At 54.0% G+C, this 20,159-nt stretch overlaps 3 protein-coding genes across 3 annotated transcripts in view; 2 read left to right on the top strand and 1 right to left on the bottom strand.

The window, feature by feature from the left end:
• RAP1A (RAP1A, member of RAS oncogene family) overlaps window positions 1–20,159 on the top strand; it is a 188,524-nt gene that overhangs the window by 57,237 nt on the left and 111,128 nt on the right. The window lies entirely within an intron of this gene.
• DDX20 (DEAD-box helicase 20) lies at window positions 3,101–8,943 on the top strand. Its single transcript, XM_079326996.1, has 11 exons — window positions 3,101–3,287; window positions 3,364–3,458; window positions 4,075–4,243; window positions 4,350–4,464; window positions 4,543–4,685; window positions 5,066–5,204; window positions 5,471–5,529; window positions 5,861–5,943; window positions 6,320–6,425; window positions 7,239–7,340; window positions 7,681–8,943. Exons 1-11 carry the CDS (start codon window positions 3,104–3,106, stop codon window positions 8,769–8,771), a joined length of 2,286 nt encoding a protein of 761 aa, XP_079183122.1. The 5' UTR covers window positions 3,101–3,103; the 3' UTR covers window positions 8,772–8,943.
• Window positions 17,008–20,159, bottom strand: part of KCND3 (potassium voltage-gated channel subfamily D member 3) — a gene marked incomplete at its 3' end in the record, with an annotated part of 88,645 nt that continues 85,493 nt past the window's right edge. The window contains 3 exon segments of the mRNA XM_079327287.1: window positions 17,008–17,194; window positions 19,393–19,597; window positions 19,600–19,639. Of these exon segments, the coding sequence (XP_079183413.1) occupies window positions 17,008–17,194; window positions 19,393–19,597; window positions 19,600–19,639 (432 nt within the window).

Consider the following 20,159-nt stretch of genomic DNA (forward strand, 5'->3'; position numbering starts at 1 on the left):
AAAGAGTCACAACAAGAATTGAAGTGCTGAAAATGAAGAGTAGATTTATAACAAGAGGAGGAGATGGATCCATTGTGGGAATATCTAGTACAAGTATTAAGTCCTGGTATTGCAGGTGTTGAGCTGAAATAGTCTGAAATAGTGAGCACCTGAGCTGAGCACCAGCAGCATCACTCAGAGGTGTCTGAGAACATCATTTACCTAAAGCTGATACACAGATTCGGGGGAAATGAGTCCACATGGAATTAAAATCAAACGTGATGTGAACTTTCTAGCAGGGACAAAAATGTGGTGAGCACTTTCTTGCAGGAATAAAACACGCTCTCAGTGTATATGGGAGGAAGAATTTTCCCTGGCAGGGTTTTTCTGTGTCCTAAAACCTCAAGGATTTTTATGACCCCAAGCTAGAGAGTTTATATTCCTTCAGAAGAACCTGTTATTTCAGTAATACTCCAGCTCTGAAGGATGTCTCATCTGCTTCTTTTACTAACCTAAATCCTTTCCCAGGACTTTCTCCGCCTGCAGAACATGCAGATGAAATGTGCAGATTTCCAAGGGCTGCTCTGAGCAGGAGCATTTCCTTTGGCAAAAGCAGAGCCATGTCATGGCAGAGCTGAGATTCCTCTTGGCAGGGCTGACACGTGAAGGTCGACAAGGGGAACTCAGTGCTCTGGGGTAAAGCAAGGCCTGAAGGGAGCAGATTCCAGTTTGTGCTGTGACTCATGGCACAGCAGAGCACTCAGAGCTCTCAACAGGGTGAGGAGCAGGAGCAGGAGCAGGTCAGATTTACTGTGAGAATGAGGGTTTAACTAAACCTTCCGTGGATGGACTGGCTGCACGATGATCCAGGAGGGTTTAACTAAACCTTCCATGGATGGACTGGCTGCACGATGATCCAGGAGGGTTTAACTAAGCCTTCCATGGATGGACTGGCTGCACGATGATCCAGGAGGGTTTAACTAAACCTTCCATGGATGGACTGGCTGCACAATGATCCAGGAGGGTTTAACTAAACCTTCCATGGATGGACTGGCTGCACAATGATCCAGGAGGGTTTAACTAAACCTTTCATGGATGGACTGGCTGCACGATGATCCAGGAGCCAGGATCAGTGTGACACAGCTGTGTCAGGGCCAAAACCAGCGGGACAGGGACAACAAATCTGCCAAGGGTGTCTGACACACAGGGAGCTGGTTTGGAGCCTGTCTGGAGGAAAATGAAATAACAAACTGCAGCATCTTGGTGAATGTCTCATGAATGCACCACAGGGAATGTGTCTGTCTCCAGATCACCTTGGTCGTATTGCAGCCTGCATGAAACCTTGGGAGAACAGGAGTAAGTGAGAAAATAAAATAAATAAATGAGCAAAGCAGACAGGAGCAGCTCCTGCAGTGGCGTTTGGGGCTGCCCTGCCCCCCTGGGAACAGTCCCTCCTTGCTGCTCTTTCCTGTCTGTTCAAATCACATCAATTTAAAAGGGTTATGAAAGGCCCTGTTTAATCAAATGTTTGTTATGTCCAGGTGTCATTGTCTGTCTCCTTTCCCAGATTTATCCAGAGACAATTATCTCATGTTGGAGACTCTTTCCCCTTGAGGACCAATGAGAATATCCACTTAAAAATTAAACAATAATTGGGAGAGCAGAATGCCTGTAGACCCTGTTGCCTGTTCTCTGGGCACAGACAACACCTGTTCTCCCAACTCAGCTGCTCTTTGTCCCGCAGGGTTAAGTGTTTGGTGCTCAGATATTCATAGAGAAATACAATAATAATAATAAAAAAAACTTGAATGGAGTGTGACAGACTTTTCTCCCCATCAGGAATACGGAGATGAGGAATTGCCAAGCCTGTGACACACCGAGGCCATCAGAGCTCCCTGTGGCTGCCCGGTGCAGTGAGGATAATCCATAATCCACAGTCTCTGTGCTCCTACAGGAGGCACTGGGGGATTTCCCAAACCCCAGTCAACGGCAGCTGCAGAGCCTCTGAAGTGCCCTGATAAAAGCTGATATTCATAAAGCCACGATTTCAAACCACTGCCTACGGAGGGTAGCAAGTAAGGCACTTTTGAGTGAATATTATACTGTTCATTTTTTTTGTGGTCATTTTCTGTAGGCTCATAAACCGCCTGTTATAAATGAGAAACAAAGTCTCTGTATTTAGCAAAATTCAGATTGGTTTGTTTTATACAGACAGAGCAAACAGCGCTGGGGGATCGTGAGGGGTCACCCCCGCTCCACACTTGGATTGCAGCTCCCTTTTTATAGGATGCTTTTCCTTGTAGGAATCAGTAATTGTCATTGTTTTGCTGTAGTAATTCTGCAGGGTCAGCAGTGGTGGACAGAGAAACTTCCAGACTTGGTGGGACAGCTCTGGGGACAATTGGTCACGGAACCAGCTGGTCTGGGAGATAAAAACAGGAGAAGGGGGAAGTTTGATGTTAGGAGAGAGTTTGGGATTGATCACACAAATCGGGCGCGTCCGGACTGGGGTCCGGGCCCGGGGGGTTCGGGGTGTCTGTGCGGGCTCGGGGTGTCTGTGCGGGCTCGGGGTGTCTGTGCGGGTTCGGGGTGTGTGTGGGGGTTCGGGGGTGTCTGTGCCGGTTCGGGGGTGTCTGTGCCGGTTCGGGGGTGTCTGTGCCGGTTCGGGGTGTCTGTGCGGGTTCGGGGGTGTGTGTGGGGGTTCGGGGGTGTCTGTGCGGGTTCGGGGTGTCTGTGCCGGTTCGGGGTGTCTGTGCCGGTTCGGGGTGTCTGTGCGGGTTCGGGGTGCCTGTGCGGGTTCGGGGGTGTGTGTGGGGGTTCGGGGGTGTCTGTGCGGGTTCGGGGGTGTCTGTGCCGGTTCGGGGGTGTCTGTGCCGGTTCGGGGTGTCTGTGCCGGTTCGGGGTGTCTGTGCAGCCCCGCCACCCGCACCCATCCCCGCTCCCGGCTCTCCCGGCTCTCCCCGCGCTCGCAGGGCCGGGCTCGGCCCGTCCCTCCCTGAGGCGGAGCCGCCGCCATTTTCCCGCGCAGCGCCCCCTGGCGGCGGCTCCGCCCCGCCCCGCAGGGCGCGCGAGCAGCGCGGCTCTCGCGAGACTTCCCCTCCCTCCCTCCCTCTCTCTCCCCAAGATGGCGGCGCCCGGGGAGGCGCCGGGCCGGTTCCGCACCCGGGACGTGCTGCTGCCCGGCGGCCCCGCCGACTTCGGCTCGCTGCTGCTGTCGCCGCCGGTGCTGGCGGGGCTGCGGGCGGCCGGCTTCCAGCGGCCCTCGCCGGTGCAGCTGAAGGCGATCCCGCTGGGGCGCTGCGGGCTGGGTGAGCGCGCGGGCCGGGCGGGGCGGGCGCGGGCCGGGCTCGGGGCCCTCACGGCCCTCACGGCCGCTCCTTGCAGATCTGATCGTGCAGGCCAAGTCCGGCACCGGCAAGACCGGCGTGTTCGCCAGCATCGCGCTGGAGGCCGTGCTGCTGGACAGCCCCGCCACGCAGGTGAATGGAAACAAACTCCGCATTCTGCCAAATAGGGATTGATTTGTTTGATACAGACAGAGCAAACAGCGCTGGGGATCGTGAGGGGTCACCCCCGCTCCACACTTGGATTGCAGCTCCCTTTTTATAGCGTGCGTTTCTTTGTAGGAATCAGTAATTGTCATTGTTTTGCTGTAGTAATTCTGCAGGGTCAGCAGTGGTGGACAGAGAAACTTCCAGAGTTGGTGGGACAGCTCTGGGGACAATTGGTCACGGAACCAGCTGGTCTGGGAGATAAAAACAGGAGAAGGGGGAAGTTTGATCTTAGCAGAGAGTTTGGGATTGATCACACAAAGGCAGCAAATCTGATTCTGCAAAAAACCTTTCAGACTATGGAAAACCCCTTTTTTCTCTTACAAACTGGTATACAATGTTCAATATACAAAATTCATAACGGGGGGATTTTAACAGAGCGGGTTTAATCATGTATTTCCCTTTATCTTTGTCCATGTTTTTTTATTTATTTGAAGTGTTCTGGTTTATCCAGACCCCAAACCTTGCAGGATTAGCAGCAATCATTTATCAGCAATCTCTGGTGCCCTGCTGCAGCTCTGACCCCCATCTGCTCCCTGCCCAGGTGCTGATCCTGGCTCCCACCAGGGAGATTGCTGTGCAGATCCACGCTGTCCTCAGCACCCTCGGGGTGGGGCTGGAGGGGCTGCAGTGCCACGTCTTCATCGGGGGCACCCCCCTGGGCCAGGACAGGGCCAGGCTCAGGAGGTGCCACATTGCTGTGGGCTCCCCAGGTAGGAGGCTGCCTTGGCTGCTGCACAGCCAGAGCAGAGCTGGCAGTGCAGGGAGTGCAGGCAGTGCAGGCACACTGCTCTGCAACTTCTCCTTTCCCTCCCTCAGGCAGGATCAAGCAGCTGATAGAGCTGGAGTACCTGAGCACGGGCAGCATCAGGCTCTTTGTGCTGGACGAGGCAGACAAGCTGCTGGAGGAGGGCAGCTTCCAGGAGCAGGTCAAGTAAGGCACAGCCCTCGTGTCCTGTCCCAGCCTGCCTGGGGCCTCTGGGGCACTAATTGCTGTGCTTGTGTCTCCCAGCTGGATCTACTCCTCCCTGCCTGCCAATAAGCAGATGCTGGCAGTGTCAGCCACCTACCCTGAGTCCCTGGCTGCTGCTCTCAGCAGGTACATGAGGGAGCCCACGTTTGTCAGGCTGAACCCCACAGACCCCAGCCTGCTTGGTAAGCACATGGCAGCAGCCAGCAGTGCCAGAGCTCCAGAGCTGTGCCTTTGCAATGCATGGCAGCTTTTTGTCATTTCACCCTGTCTGAGTGGTTCACTTTGGGAATATTCATTCCCAGTCTTCAAGTGCAATGAGAAGTTCTTTAAAGGCTTTTTCAGCTCACACCACATTGTGATTCTGTATTTTTAAAATACCAGTGACAAACTCTCCTTTTTCTATCCATTCAAAAAATTTCTGCCTTTTAAGAAAACCTTCTCCTGGAGGTTCTTATGTGTGTCTTTGTTTGCATTTCCCTTCAGCTGCAGTACCACGTGTTTACAGAACTCTGTGCATGTTTTCATGGCAAACCCTAATCTCTTGTTTTGGTTTCCTGCTCAGGGCTGAAGCAGTACTACAAAATTGTGAATTCCCATCCCCTCCCACATAAAACCTTTGAGGAAAAAACCCAGCACCTGCAGGAGCTGTTCAGCAAGATTCCTTTCAACCAAGCCTTAGTCTTCTCCAATTTGCACAGCAGGTTTGGAATAACAGCTGGACAAAGCTTGTTTGGGAGCAGTGGTTGTCATGTGCAGCCATGGGCAAATTCCTGTGCATGTGGATAAATTTATGGGACCTGTGAGGTCACAGTCTGCAGACTTCAGGTCTGAAATACACCTGAGGAATGCAGTGTGAAATACTGAAAATATCAGAATGCAGTCCTTGGCTGTAGAGAGTAACCTAAGAACCAGCAGTGTTGTTAGCCTGGGCTTTTATTTCCAGTTTTCAGTGAGTGTTTTCCCTCAGGGCTCAACATCTGGCTGAAATCCTGACATCCAGAGGCTTCCCTGCTGAGTGCATTGCAGGTAAACCCAGCCACAGTTCTCTGGTTCCACTGAAATTGTGCATAAATGTGACCTAAAGTAGGAATGCATAGCTCAAATCTTGCCTTGCAGGGCCTCTGGTTAAATGTTTGAAAATAACATTTGAATCTCCAGAGGTCGAGACTCAATCTACAAGGAAAATAATTTATTTTGTCATAAGTGATCTGAGTTTTCCAGTTTTGTTTGTTCCTTCTTTACTCATTTGAACTGAGGTTTCAGGAAGTTCCTGACTTATTTCTGAAGCAGTGTTTTCTAGAATGTGAGGGGCATAAAAATGAGAAATGTAACCTGCTTCTAATTTTGGTCTTCCTAGGCAACATGAATCAAAGCCAGCGACTGGATGCCATGGCTAAATTAAAGCAATTCCACTGCAGAGTTCTGATTTCCACAGACTTGGTGAGAGCTTCTGCTGCTTTCAAAGGAGCTTTTTACAGATCCTATTCCAAATTGATGAACTGCTCTGCAAATTTTACAGCACGCAGGAAGATTGCACATAAAGTTACTTCAGAGAGTAGATTTGGAACTGGGGGGAGCATGAATTGCTGATGAGCACCATGATTTATTTTCACTGTGCAGCTTAGAAGGCAGCCCAGTTCCTCATGTGGCTGCCCAGGGCAGGGCTGCAGTCAGAGGGTGTTTTCAGGGCCCCTCCAGCCCAGGAGCAGTGTGTGTGTGGCTGTGCAGCTCAGGGCTGACCCCCCTGGATTCTGGGGGGTTTGGGGCTCTGGGAGGGGCTCAGCTCTCAGTGCCCTGCTCTCCTCCCTCCCTGCAGACATCCCGTGGCATTGATGCTGAGAAGGTGAACTTGGTCATCAACCTGGACGTGCCCCTGGACTGGGAGACCTACATGCACCGCATCGGGCGGGCGGGGCGCTTCGGTGGGGTGGGACAGGGGGACAGGGACAGGGGGGGACAGGGACGGGGGGGACAGGGACAGGGGGGTTAGGGACTGAGGGGGATAGGGACAGGGGGGGGATAGGGACTGGGGGGGATAGGGACAGGGACAGGGGGGGATAGGGACAGGGACAGGGGATAGGGACAGGGACAGGGGATAGGGACTGGGGGGGATAGGGACAGGTGGAGACAGGGACAGGGGGGGATAGGGACAGGACAGGGGATAGGGACAGGGACAGGGGGGACAGGGACAGGGACAGGGGGGATAGGGACAGGGGGGATAGGGACTGGGGGGGATAGGGACAGGGGGGATTAGGGGAGATAGGGATAGGGACAGGGATGGGACAGGGACAGGGGGGGATAGGGACAGGGGACAGGGGGGGACAGGGACAGGGATGGGACAGGGACTGGGACAGGGATGGGGGGGGACAGGGATGAGACAGGGACAGGGGGAACAGGGATGGGGCAGGGATGGGACAGGGACAGGGGGGGACAGGGATGGGACAGGGGGAACAGGGATGGGGCAGGGATGGGACAGGGACGGGGGGGGACAGGGATGGGACAGGGGGAACAGGGATGGGGCAGGGATGGGACAGGGATGGAGTGGGATGGGGGGGACAAGGGGGGGGACAGGGGACAGGGACGGGACAGGGACAGGGATGGGACAGGGACAGAGGTGGGGATGGGACAGAACAGAGATAGGGACATGGACAGCCCTGGGGCTGCTGGCCCTGCTGCCAGCCCTGGCCCTCCTGCTTGCTGGCCCTGCTGCCATTTCCCTCTGCTCTGTCCCACAGGCACCCTGGGGTTGGCTGTCACCTACTGCTGCCATGGGGAGGAGGAGAACACCATGATGAAAATTGCTCAGAAGTGCAACCTGCAGCTTCTTCCTCTGCCAGGTGGGCTCTGTGCTGGGGCTGCAGCTGGCCTTGGTGGTTTCCTGTCAGTCAGAGCAGCCCAGGGGGCTGATGTGGGGCTTCTCTGCTGGGGCTGCTTTGCTTTTAGCCTATGTTCTTCACACTCTGCTCCTGACAAGTGCTTTAGTGTGGTTTGTGTTGAGCAGCCTTTGTGCCTTCCATGAAGGGAATGTTCTGGCTCTTTAAACTCTCCCAGGAATTGAAGGGGTTGGTTTGTGGCCCTCACTTGATGCAATCTGGAGAAGCTTGACTTGGGTACTCTGTGGGTTGCAGAGGGAAGGATGCACTGGATTGAGTGGCTGCTTGTTTCTGTCCTGTGCAGAGCCAATCCCTCCTGGAATAATGGAGCAGTTTGAAGATGGGGAGGTAGAAGTTAAACCTGCAGTACCACTGGCTCCTGAGGTGAATTGTGACACTGGGTGTCCTAAAGCAGAGCAAGCAGTGCTGCAGCCTGCCCAGAATGGCTTTTCAGACATTGCTCAGCCTCCCTCTAATCCTCCAAGGGATAATTCTTCTGTAGAAAAGCCAAAAAAGACTCCAAAGCAAAAGCAGGTAAAAAAGTGCACAAATGCTGCAAATGTAGGGAAAAACAATAGAGCCCCCCAAAGTTCCAGCTGTCACACAGAGCAGAGGAATCAAGTCAAACCCACCTCCAGGATGGATGGACAGCACAGCACTCAGGCTCCAGATGAGGAGGCCTTAAAGAAAAACCTTCCCAAAATTCCATGCTTGTCTTCTTTCAAAAACCAAGTCACCAACGCCTGGAGCTTCTCAGATTTTGTGGAAGACTATGATTATTTCATTAAAGAAGGGTCAGAGAGGGAGGTGGAGATTTTAAGAAGTTACTCAGGCCCAGGAGAGCAAGGTGAGCTGCCCAGGAATGGGGATGTGGAGTGGGAGGAGATGGAGCAGCACCCAGAGGCAGCAGCAGGCAGGGATGTGTCTGCTGACAGTGATGGCTCAGACAGCTCCAGGGCCTCCTGCAGCAGCAGGGCCAACAGCTCTGAGGTGTTTTCAGACCCCCAGCAGCCCAGGGCTGAGCCCACAGCACTGCAGGGCCAGCACCCTGCAGGTTCCTGTCCCACACCAGAGAGGCCTCAGGGGCCATCCCACACCCCAGGGCCAAATGGAGGGAAAAAGAAACTCCTGAAGCAAAATGCTAAACACAAGAAAAGGCAGAACCATCAGTTCTCCAGCCCTGCCAGGAGCAGGAGTGAGGAGGAGCAGAGCTGCAGCTCCTGGGGTGATGCTCCCTGCCAGGGCTGGAGCCCTGAGCACTTCTGGAGCTGTTACTGCCAGGCCTGGCAGAGCTACTACACAGCAGTGGCTGAGTACAGCAGGAGCTACTGGCACCTCAGCCACTGCCACAGCAACTCAGTGTACCTGCAGGAGCTGCTGAAAGGTGGGGATTGATGCCTCTGCTGCCTGGGACCAAGGCAGGTCAGTTACTGCTCCAAAGGACACTGACAAGATGTTTGAGATGAAGAAAAGTGGTGTCTGTTTCTATGCAGCTGTGTCTGAATGCTTTACACAGCTCCAGTGGTGGTGTTACAATTTGTTAATAAAAGGAAAAGAAAGACAGCTGAGTGCTCATTTGGAATCTTTACAATCCAAAGTTTAAAAAAAAAAAAAAAAGATGATGAAAAGCAGCCATTCCTACATAAGAAATGTCAGAAAGGAGAAAATACAAAACCCCAGTTGTGTTTGATGGAATCCCAGAGTGGTTTGGGTTAAAGTTCATCTTGCTGTACCCCTGCCATGGCAGGGACACCTTCCCCTGTCCCAGCCCAGGGTCCCACCTGGGACACCTCAGGGGTCCTGATCCCCTTCAGGGCAGCTCTGGGCACCTGAGCCAGGCCTGCCCTCCCTCTGCTGAATTCCCTCTGGCACTCATGGTCTGTGCAAGGTTGGTGATCATCCCATTTCCCTAATTCTGCTAAACCAGGCACTGATTATATCCCAGTCAAGTGCCAGAGTGAAATGAGCATCTCAATGCCTGTATTGCTAATTTAGATCCAGTTAATTAACACTGCATAAATAACATTTCTATAGCAAGGTGTGCAGCAAGCTGTGTGGAAGAGGATTTAATTATGTATAAAATGTGCTGCAGTCATAATTGGTCTGTCCCTCTGGGTGCAACAATATCAGACCTCCCACACTTACAGGAATACTTTAATTAGAGAAGGAATTACCTATTAGTGCTAAAACTAATTGTTATTTCCTGTTTGGCTTGTACAGAGCTGTCCTGGGGCAGGAAGAGATGGGAGTGCTGGCTGGGGTGCTGACCCTGGCTTGCCTCTGCACTAATTGTGAAACTTTTTCAGTCTGTGCTTTGTTCCACAAATGTGGAAATGACTCCAGGGAGGGGATTCCCCTTTGTGGGGCTGGAAAAGCCAAGACTGCAGGATTTTATTTCCAAGGTGAATTTTTGCAGCTCTTACCATTCACAGACAGGACACTGCAGGAGATGCACTTCAGTGTCTGCATCACTGCACCCTGTGACATCTGACTGATTGCACTGCTCATTAGGGAAGAGTTAATTAGTGGCCTAGGTCAACCCCCAGAGTTCCCCAAGAGGAGCTCCCAGAAGGAATTGGGAAGAAGTGAAGCTGCTGCAGTGTTTGTGGCACATACTCAGTTTAATCCGGGTTGGATACATCAGGTACAGCAGTGGCACAAGACTCAGTACTGTAAATGATATACAAGTTCAACATATGCACTACAACTCCAAAAGAAGACAACAGGAAACTCGGTTCTTCTAGAAACTTGTTCTCAAATGAAGCTCTACCTGCAGTTGTGTCCAGAACATTTCATACCTGTCCTCTGACATTTGGAAAGCAAAAAGCCCATTTAAAGTAGGAAAATAGAAAATGAGAAGGTGGAGAGCTTCTTATAACACAGAACTCCTAAAGAAAACACCATTGCATTGGAATGCTGTACTGGTTTATCAAAAATAGACCATCACACCATTGGAGAGACTTGGTTGGTGCCAGGAGCCCCTGGAGCTGCCAGGGCTGTGGAACAGTGGGGGTGGGGCTCAGCCAGAGGGGGACACACGGACACACGGAGGGACAGACTGCCTGGGAGGGGCAGGGCCTTCCTCAGCTGCTGTGTCCCAGCTGGAGCAGCTTCTGGAGCAGGTTCTGGGCAGGTTCTGGAGCAGGTTCTGGGGCAGGTTCTGGGGTAGGTTCTGGGCAGGTTCTGGATCAGGTTCTGGGGGCAGGTTTTGGATCAGGTTCTGGGGCAGGTTCTGGATCAGGTTCTGGGCAGGTTCTGGGCAGGTTCTGGGCAGGTTCTGCTCTCTGAGCTCCTGTGGCTCTCGGGCTGTGGGTGCAGCTGCCCAGGGCAGAGCAGCTGTGGGTGCTCTGCAGTTGGGGGCAGCCAGGGAGGGGACAGGACTCTGTTGTCACCCAGGGGACAGGACAGAGCCCAGGCTCTGCTGCTCTGCTCCTTTCCCTCCGCTCTAGAAAACCACCATGGACAGTCCTGGCAAGTGCAAAGCCAGAACACTCTAAAGCCACGGGTCTACTGCAGCTGGCTCCAAGTGATGGAGGAAAACAAGGAGTGTTCTGAGACAAAATACTGAGATAGACTGGATGGGTGAAGGATGTGGAAAAGGTGTTTTATTCACCTATTTTAAAAGCAGAATTCAGTTTGCAGTTCAAAGCTACTGATGTCCACCAGCTCTCCACAAGTGCTGACTTGGTAACTCTGCCTCAGTCCAACAGACTGAAATACTACAAAGTTCAAGGGATGTTGCAACACACAAATTAAATGTGATTTTCAATTCCCTGAATTCTCTTTACCACACATGTAAGATGTGACATGTTTGCAACCTCTTTGCTTAAAAAAGCAAACTCTTGAAGGAAATTTGCATTCTTTAGCTGGTATTAATCTGGTTTTCGTGCACACACCTGAAGCTGTCTGGACTGGAAAGACAAATGCTGGGTACAGCTGAATTAGCAACAGGTTTAGGTTAAACAAGTGGCATTGATTAAATCTGGTCTTTCTGGCCAATTAAATAAAGATGTATTTTAAATTTTCCATGAGCTTTATTCCAGACTAAAGCCATGTGTGTCACTTAGGTTGTCTTTAAGGAAAAGGAAAGCAAAAGGTGGATTTGGGAAGAGTAAAGGGAAGTCAAAGCCTGCGTGTGAAAGGGATTTTTCAGCATTTGCTGCCAGCTGGGTGTGAATCCTGTTAGCAGCTCAATGCCAGGTGAGAAGAGATCTATTGATAGAATAGGCTGAAAATCCGTGAAGATATTTTTCCTTCAGAAAAATCTTTGGAAAGGAAATAAAATGCTCAGAAAAAGGACTTGCTCCTTTGATATTTTTAATATTGCTTTAGGAAAATCTGAAAAAATAATGCCCTTCCACTTGCTTTTTGTGCAAAGAATCTGTTTTTATCTCTTTTAAAGGAACTTTTCTAAAAGTATAAAATGTCCCACTGAATGAGAGGGGGAAGCTTTGAGCTGAAGTGCCAGCACTGCACTGATGCTCCTGGGGCTGTTCCCAGAGCCTGTCCCTGTCCCTGTGCCTGTTCCTGTTACTGGGGCTGTTCCTGTTCCTGTGCCTGTCCCTGTCCCTGGGGCTGTTCCAGAGCCTGTCCCTGTCCCTGTCCCTGTCCCATCGCTGTTCCTGTGCCTGTCCTGTCCCTGTGAGATGGATCCCTGTCCCTGTGAGATGGATCCCTGTCGCTCCAGAGATGGATCCCTGTCCCTCCAGAGATGGATCCCTGTTCCAGGTGCTTTCAGAAGCTTCACTTGGGTGATTTCAGAGGAGGAAGGGAGCAAATGGCTCCATTAAAATTTCTCTCAGCCTGTTGCTGTAGGCTCAGGCTCGCTCAATTCTGTTTTTATCCCCAGGAGCCCGTGCTGAGGAGCTGACAGCGTGGGGCAGCACCTGCCCGGCTCATGCACAGGCACAGCCTGTGCACAGTTCCTGCTTTGTGGAAGAAAACGGAGGCTGTGGCAGTCAGAGCCTCAGCAGCCAGCCAGAAACTCCTGCAGCTGGATTTCCTCCTTCTCTTAACCCTTAGAATGGAACGTTTCACTCTATTTTGCAGGAAGTTAGAGTGACAGGGATGGAAAGCCCCAGCAGTGCTTTGGACAAGGCTCCAGGTGGCTGATCACAGGGACAGGGCGGGCAGTGCCTTGTTCAGCACTGCACACTGAACCAGGAATGAGAGGGAGCACCAGGAGCCCACGGGGACCCCCGACTCAGGAGCCCACGGGGAGCCCCGACTCAGGAACCCACGGGGACCCCCGACTCAGGAACCCACGGGGAGCCCCTGAGTCAGGAACCCACAGGGACCCCCTGACTCCTGGTGGGTTTTACTCCTGCCCCCTGTGAGCACGGGGCCGTTTCACCTCACTCTGTGCCAGTGGAGATGAGAGCAAGGTGGAGAGCAAGGCCTCTGATCTAGAAGGGCAGGGGTGCTCAGATGATGACAGTTAATGAAAACAAAGCAATAATTAAATTAACACATCGAGAAAAAAACCTCAGTAATGGTAAGATTAACTGCAGTATAACCTCCTACAGGAAGCAGCACAAGGCAGAGCATTTTAATCGTTTAAAACAGGACTAAACATAGTTTTGGGTAAGATATTACAGCACTGGAGTAAATGACTGGAAGCTGGTGCAGCTACTGGAGGCTCAGCACAGCCCTACAGCTGTGGGGTGTTGTAGGATCTAGGGAGGGTGTTGGGGCAATGCATCAGCCAGCACTCACTGCCACAGGAGTGCTGCCAAAGCAGGGTGCAGCTCCTATGTGCAATCAGCATTCATTATCTATACATGTGTCTGTAATTAGTACATGGCAGTGTATATGTGCAAATACAAATATCACATTGGGAGAGGGTATGAGAGATGTTAGAAAAGAAAATCATCCCACTGCTGAACCAGCCTCAGGCACTGTCTGAGCCACTCCTGGGGCTCTGCTGTTGGGGAATTGCTGTGGGTGAATCTGCTGTGGGTGAATCTGCTGTGGGTGAATCTGCTGTGGGTGAATCTGGTGTGGGTGAATCTCTGCTGTGGGTGAATCTGGTGTGGGTGAATCTGCTGTGGGTGAATCTGGTGTGGGTGAATCTGGTGTGGGTGAATCTGCTGTGGGTGAATCTGGTGTGGGTGAATCTGCTGTGGGTGAATCTGGTGTGGGTGCATCTGGTGTGGGTGAATCTGGTGTGGGTGAATCTGGTGTGGGTGAATCTGCTGTGGGTGAATCTGGTGTGGGTGCATCTGGTGTGGGTGAATCTGGTGTGGATGAATCTGGTGTGGGTGAATCTGCTGTGGGTGAATCTGGTGTGGGTGAATCTGGTGTGGGTGAATCTGGTGTGGGTGAATCTCTGCTGTGGGTGAATCTGGTGTGGGTGAATCTCTGCTGTGGGTGAATCTCTGCTGTGGGTGAATCTGGTGTGGGTGAATCTGCTGTGGGTGAATCTGGTGTGGGTGAATCTGGTGTGGGTGAATCTCTGCTGTGGGTGAATCTGGTGTGGGTGAATCTGCTGTGGGTGAGTCTGGTGTGGGTGAATCTCTGCTGTGGGTGAATCTCTGCTGTGGGTGAATCTGGTGTGGGTGAATCTCTGCTGTGGGTGAATCTCTGCTGTGGGTGAATCTGGTGTGGGTGAATCTGCTGTGGGTGAATCTGCTGTGGGTGAATCTGCTGTGGGTGAATCTGGTGTGGGTGAATCTGCTGTGGGTGAATCTCTGCTGTGGGTGAATCTGCTGTGGGTGAATCTGGTGTGGGTGAATCTGGTGTGGGTGAATCTCTGCTGTGGGTGAATCTGGTGTGGGTGAATCTCTGCTGTGGGTGAATCTCTGCTGTGGGTGATCTGGTGTGGGTGAATCTGCTGTGGGTGAATCTGGTGTGGGTGAATCTGGTGTGGGTGAATCTCTGCTGTGGGTGAATCTGGTGTGGGTGAATCTCTGCTGTGGGTGAATCTCTGCTGTGGGTGAATCTGGTGTGGGTGAATCTGCTGTGGGTGAATCTGGTGTGGGTGAATCTGGTGTGGGTGAATCTCTGCTGTGGGTGAATCTGGTGTGGGTGAATCTCTGCTGTGGGTGAATCTGCTGTGGGTGAATCTGGTGTGGGTGAATCTCTGCTGTGGGTGAATCTGGTGTGGGTGAATCTGGTGTGGGTGAATCTCTGCTGTGGGTGAATCTCTGCTCAGGATGAGGGGGTCCCTTCCCCTGCTCCCCCAGGCTCTGGGGCTCTGCATCACCTCGGGGATCAGCCAGACAGGGACAGGGAAGGGGATGCTCCTGCTCTGCCCTTGGTGGCCCCCCTGGCAGAGGGGGCTCCAGGAGGGCACAAAGGCAGGGAGGAGTTTCCTCCTGCCAGGGGAATCAGCTGCAGGTCCGTGAATTTCCCTCTGAACCCTTCCCAGAGAGGCCCCAGGAGGAGGTGCCAGCCCTGAGCTGGCTCAGCCCCGGGAGGAGGTACCTGGCAGTACCACACAGTGTTCTGCAGTTTTTGGTTAGCTGTTAGTTCAGGGTTAGACTGTTCCCAAAGTAAGTGTAGAACTGGGAATAGGAAACGCTGTCTGTACCACACCTTAGCAAATGTTCTCCCAACTCCAGTCCTGCTCCCCCTGCTCAAGCAGATCCTGTGGAGAACTGGAATTGCTGACCTTGTCTATCCCCAGAATCAGTGCAGCCCAGAAGCCTTGGATGGGACAACTGGAGCCCTAAGACTGTGAACAAGCCAAATACCTCTCTGTCCATGCAAGATATTTGGCTCTGGGGTTAATTATTATCAAGTATAAATCCAGACATCATTTGGCTACTATTTACAATGGGTTACACGTCCAGTGCTAGCAAAGGAATTTCTCTATAGAAACCAAAAGGTAAAAAGCATGGGCATACATCACAAGGAACCTCAGTTAGACTCAGGAACGCTTGATGCAGTCGAGTTCAGTGCTTTCATTCTTTGCCATTTGTGTGTACAGTATTAAAAAAGAATCCTACTTTTTTTTTTTTCCTTTTTAAAAATACAGAACTGTAATCTAGTCACACTCTAACAAGTAAGTGATAACAAAAATAGAAAGCAGATACCCAGGTGGGACTAAAACCCTACTAAAGCCTGTCTTCTTTTTTTTGTTGTTGTTGTTTTTGTTTTTCTCCACAAATATGTTTCCACAGACGATAATTAGCAGACAAACACACTGTATGCAATTGCACTGTATTGACCTGAAGGGCGGATACAAAATAGTCTAAATGTGGGGTGGGAGGTGTGAGTGTGAGTGTGGGTGTGCACAGGGGGTGCTGGCACACCTGGGCTCCTGCGAGCACCGCCTGCCCTCGAGGGCTCTGCACTCACACACACACACACAGTGATGCATGGACTGCTGTGACAGGTGGCTTCTTTTGTCTAAATCTTTTCCTATAAAAGAAAAAAAAAAAAAAGTGAAATTTTGGTTGGTTTAAAGGTTCTCCTCCATGAAGAAAAAAAAAAGAAAAAAAATCGCAAAATCCATTGTTTTTCACCTCGTCAGTCATTTCCTCATGAATAAATATTATCCATTAAAAACCTTTAAAAAGGTGCTGCGATACACAGTGTTAGATTCGCTGGCCCCGGCGCCTCTGCTGCCCGGCGGGTCCTCCCCAGCGCTGCGGGAGCCGCTGCCCCGGCCCGGGCTGCTCCAATTCGGGCTGGTCCCGCTGGTCCGGCCCGGGCTGCTCCAATTCGGGCTGCTCCAGTTCGGGCTGGTCCGGCTCGGGCTGGTCCGGCCCGGGCTGCTCCAATTCGGGCTGCTCCAATTCGGGCTGGTCCCGCTGGTCCGGCTCGGGCTGGTCCCACTGGTCCGGCTCGGGCTGGTCCCGCTCGGGCTGGTCCATTCGGGCGGGTCCTACTGGTCCGGCTCGGACTGGTCCAATTCGGGCTGGTCCCACTGGTCCGGCTCGGGCTGGTCCCGCTCGGGCTGGTCCCGCTGGTCCGGCTCGGGCTGGTCCAATTCGGGCTGGTCCGGCTCGGGCTGGTCCCGCTGGTCCGGCTCGGGCTGGTCCCGCTCGGGCTGGTCCAATTCGGCCTAGTCCTGCTTGGGCTGGTCCCGCTGGTCCAACCCGGGCCGGTCCAGCCCGAGCCGGTCCCGCTGGGCAGAAGGGGGCGGCGCGGGGTGCCGGGGGCTCGGGCTCGGTGCCCGGTGCCGCTCCGATTCGGGGCTCGGTTCTCGGGGCTCGGGCTCGGTGCCGCTCCGCACGGGCTCGGTTCTCGGGCTCGGCTCCCGGTGCCCGGTGCCGGTGCCGCTCCGCACGGGCTCGGTTCTCGGGGATCGGTGCCCGGTGCCGCTCCGCACGGACTCGGTGCCCGGTGCCGGTGCCGCTCCGCACGGACTCGGTGCCCGGTGCCGGTGCCGGTGCCGGCGCCGCCCCGCACGGACTCGGTGCCCGGTGCCGCCCCGGTGCCCGGTGCCGGTGCCGGTGCCGGTGCCGCCCCGCACGGACTCGGTGCCCGGTGCCGGTGCCGGTGCCGGTGCCGCCCCGCACGGACTCGGTGCCCGGTGCCGCCCCGGTGCCCGGTGCCGGTGCCGGTGCCGGTGCCGCCCCGCACGGACTCGGTGCCCGGTGCCGGTGCCGGTGCCGGTGCCGCTCCGCACGGACTCGGTGCCCGGTGCCGGTGCCGGTGCCGGTGCCGCCCCGCTCGGGCCCCGCTACAAGGCGGACACCTTGACGATGTTGGGCAGCGCGGCGGGGCCGGGGCTGCCCGGGCCGGGCCGGCTCTCGCCCTCGGGGGTCAGCGCCGGCGGCGTGGGGATGCTGATGATGGCCGTGGTGATCTGCGCCGCTTTGCAGTTCGGTCTCAGCCCGTCGTCTGATTTCATGTTGAGGCTGGAACGACTGCAAAACAAATTTAGTGCTTGGCTTGTTTCTCAGAATGGAAAGGATGGGAATGCTTGTGGTTCTTAATCAGGTTCTTATTCAGCTGAAATATTCGAAGGCTCCACTTAAACAACCCCTCTGTTCCTGCAAGGCACCACTTACGTCTACACAGATTACCCCAAGCTCGGGTAATGTTCCCCCTGGTTATGAGACAGCTTTTCACGGGGCAAATTGCTCTGTTTCCATTTCCTTCTTGCATAATTCCAGTTTATTTCAAAGGACTCTAAGCACACTGGCCTGCGTGGTGCATCTTTTGAGAGCACAGGTAGCTCTTTCTGAGAAAGATGTTGTCTTTCTTGCATTTCAAATACCTCTTTCATATTCACCGTCCCTTGATCTTTTCTATTTTATTTCTCTCTGCAGTACTTTCAAGGATGTGACAGCTGGGAGCATTCTTATTAGATCTGCATCAATTGCATCCTATAATTAATTACAGAGGGAAAATGATAGGTTGATTTCTGTGCATCTGCACAGCTACAGGAGTCTGCTATTACCAGCCCAACGTGTTCATTTTCCACACCAGGCCTGTCCTCGCAGAATGCAAAGCCCCCAGTGGGGAAGCTGCTGCTGCTGCTCTGTGGGAGGGACTCACCAGAGGATGGTTCTGATCCCCCAAACACCCAGGAAGGAACAAAACCCAGCTGGGAGTGGGGCAGCCCAGGGCCTGCTGCTCCTGCCCGTGGCAGCCACTGCACCCAGCTGCTTGTGGGTGCATTCCACATGAGAAATAACTGAGGAGCTTTTTTTCCTCTCTCCATCCGTGCCCAGTTTGGTAAGCAAGCGAAATAAGTGTTGACATTTAAAATATCACCGGCATCTGATTTAGCACCCAGAACAGTTGACATTCCCCTGAATTACTGCTTCAGGTGCTGGTTTAAAATATTGTCATATTGGAACTGAAATAGCTGGGGACGTGTTTTGTGCTTGCTCATTCATAATTCATGCTCTGAAATGCCCTTCTGGCACAAAGGAATTGCTTGCTGCCCTAAAGGCAGCTTTGTTTCGGTTTCTACATCCCTTTGATAGGAGTGGGGAGAAGAGGAATGGGATTCAAAACCAGCCCTGGTGCACAAAAAACTTAATGGGCTGAGGGGGATTTAGAAAGTAATTTAATATTTGCAGGAATTATATGGTGAATAAATTATTCTTTTTCGGCAATTTATGTATAAAATGAAATTTTAAATATTTTCTATTAAGGGACACTTCACTTGTGTCCTTTATGGCTTTTTAGGGCACAGCTACTGAGACACCATTGTGAAATTCCTCTTGTTTGCTTCCCAGTGATGCTTAGAGTAGCAATTCAGACTTTTGGACAATGAAAACCGTGGCGTGTCCCAGGGGGATCATGTGAGCTCTCCAACAGCTTTGGTGACAGACACTGCTGGTTCTGCCAAGGTGCCCATTCCCTGGGGGTCTGTCCTGAGCCCCAGCTGTGCCCTCGGGGGGAGAATCCCTCCTTTTCCTGAATCCCCCCTTTTCCTGAATCCCCCCTTTTCCTGAATCCACCCCCGAGCTGCCCTGGAGTCTGGATTGGATCTGGTTCTTCCCAGGAGCTGGTCAATAATGGGAGGGAGACAAAGGTGCTGCCACAGCTCTAAATCCTGGCTGGAGAACTGCCCTGCAGCTGGGCACAGCTGGATACAGCCCTGCCAGCCCTGCAGCTGGACACAGCTGGGCACACCTGGCACACCCCGGCACACCTGTCACACCTGTCACACCCGGCACACCTGGCACACCCGGCACACCCGGCACACCTGGCACACATGGCACACCTGGCACAGCTGGCACAGCTGGGCACGCCTGGGCACACCCGGCACACCTGGCACACATGGCACACCTGGCACATCTGGCACAGCCCCGTCCAGCTGGGCACGCCTGGGCACACCTGGGACACCCCAGCATACCTGGGCACACTTGGCACACCCGGCACACCTGTCACACCCGGCACACCTGGGTACACCTGGGCACACCTGGCACACCCGGCACACCTGTCACACCTGTCACACCTGTCACATCCGGCACACCCGGCACACCTGTCACACCCGGCACACCTGGGTACACCTGGGCACACCTGGCACACCCGGTACACCTGTCACACCCGGCACACATGGCACACCCGGCACAGCCCCGCCCGCGCCCCGCGCCCCGGCCCGCACCTGGTGGTGAGCGAGGGCTGCTCGCTGCACTGGATGTGGATGGTGCTGAGCTCCTGCATGCTCCGCAGCCGCGTGGCCGGCACGCTGGAGTTGGGCAGGTGCGAGCTCTTCTTGTGGCGCCGCGAGCAGCAGGACGTGCTGAGCCCCGCGTGGCTGGACAGCGACGGGCTCCGCGACGGGGGGTAGTTCTGCATGGAGCTCTCATGCAGTTCTGCTCGAACAGCTGCTCGTCGATGAACTCGTGGTTCTGCGGGGGAAGGGGCTGTGAGTGCCGGGCCGGGCGGGCAGCCCCGCGGGGGGAGCGGCTGCGGGCGCCTGCAGAGGCTGAGCCGGGGGGTCTCACTGCAGCGACCCTGCCCGCACTGCAGCCGGGGGGGGTCTCACTGCAGCCGGGGGGTCTCACTGCAGCGACCCTGCCTGCACTGCAGCCGGGGGGGTCTCACTGCAGCGACCCTGCCCGCACTGCAGCCGGGGGGTCTCACTGCAGCGACCCTGCCTGCACTGCAGCCGGGGGGGTCTCACTGCAGTGACCCTGCCTGCACTGCAGCCGGGGGGGGTCTCACTGCAGCCGGGGGGTCTCACTGCAGCGACCCTGCCTGCACTGCAGCCGGGGGGTCTCACTGCAGCCGGGGGGGTCTCACTGCAGTGACCCTGTCCTCACTGCAGTCAGGGGGGGTTTCACTGCAGCCGGGGGGGTCTCACTGCAGCGACCCTGCCTGCACTGCAGCCGGGGGGTCTCACTGCAGCCGGGGGGTCTCACTGCAGCC

This window comes from Erithacus rubecula, assembly GCF_903797595.1.
Source record: "Erithacus rubecula genome assembly, chromosome: 26".
NCBI classification, from domain to species: Eukaryota; Metazoa; Chordata; class Aves; order Passeriformes; family Muscicapidae; genus Erithacus; species Erithacus rubecula.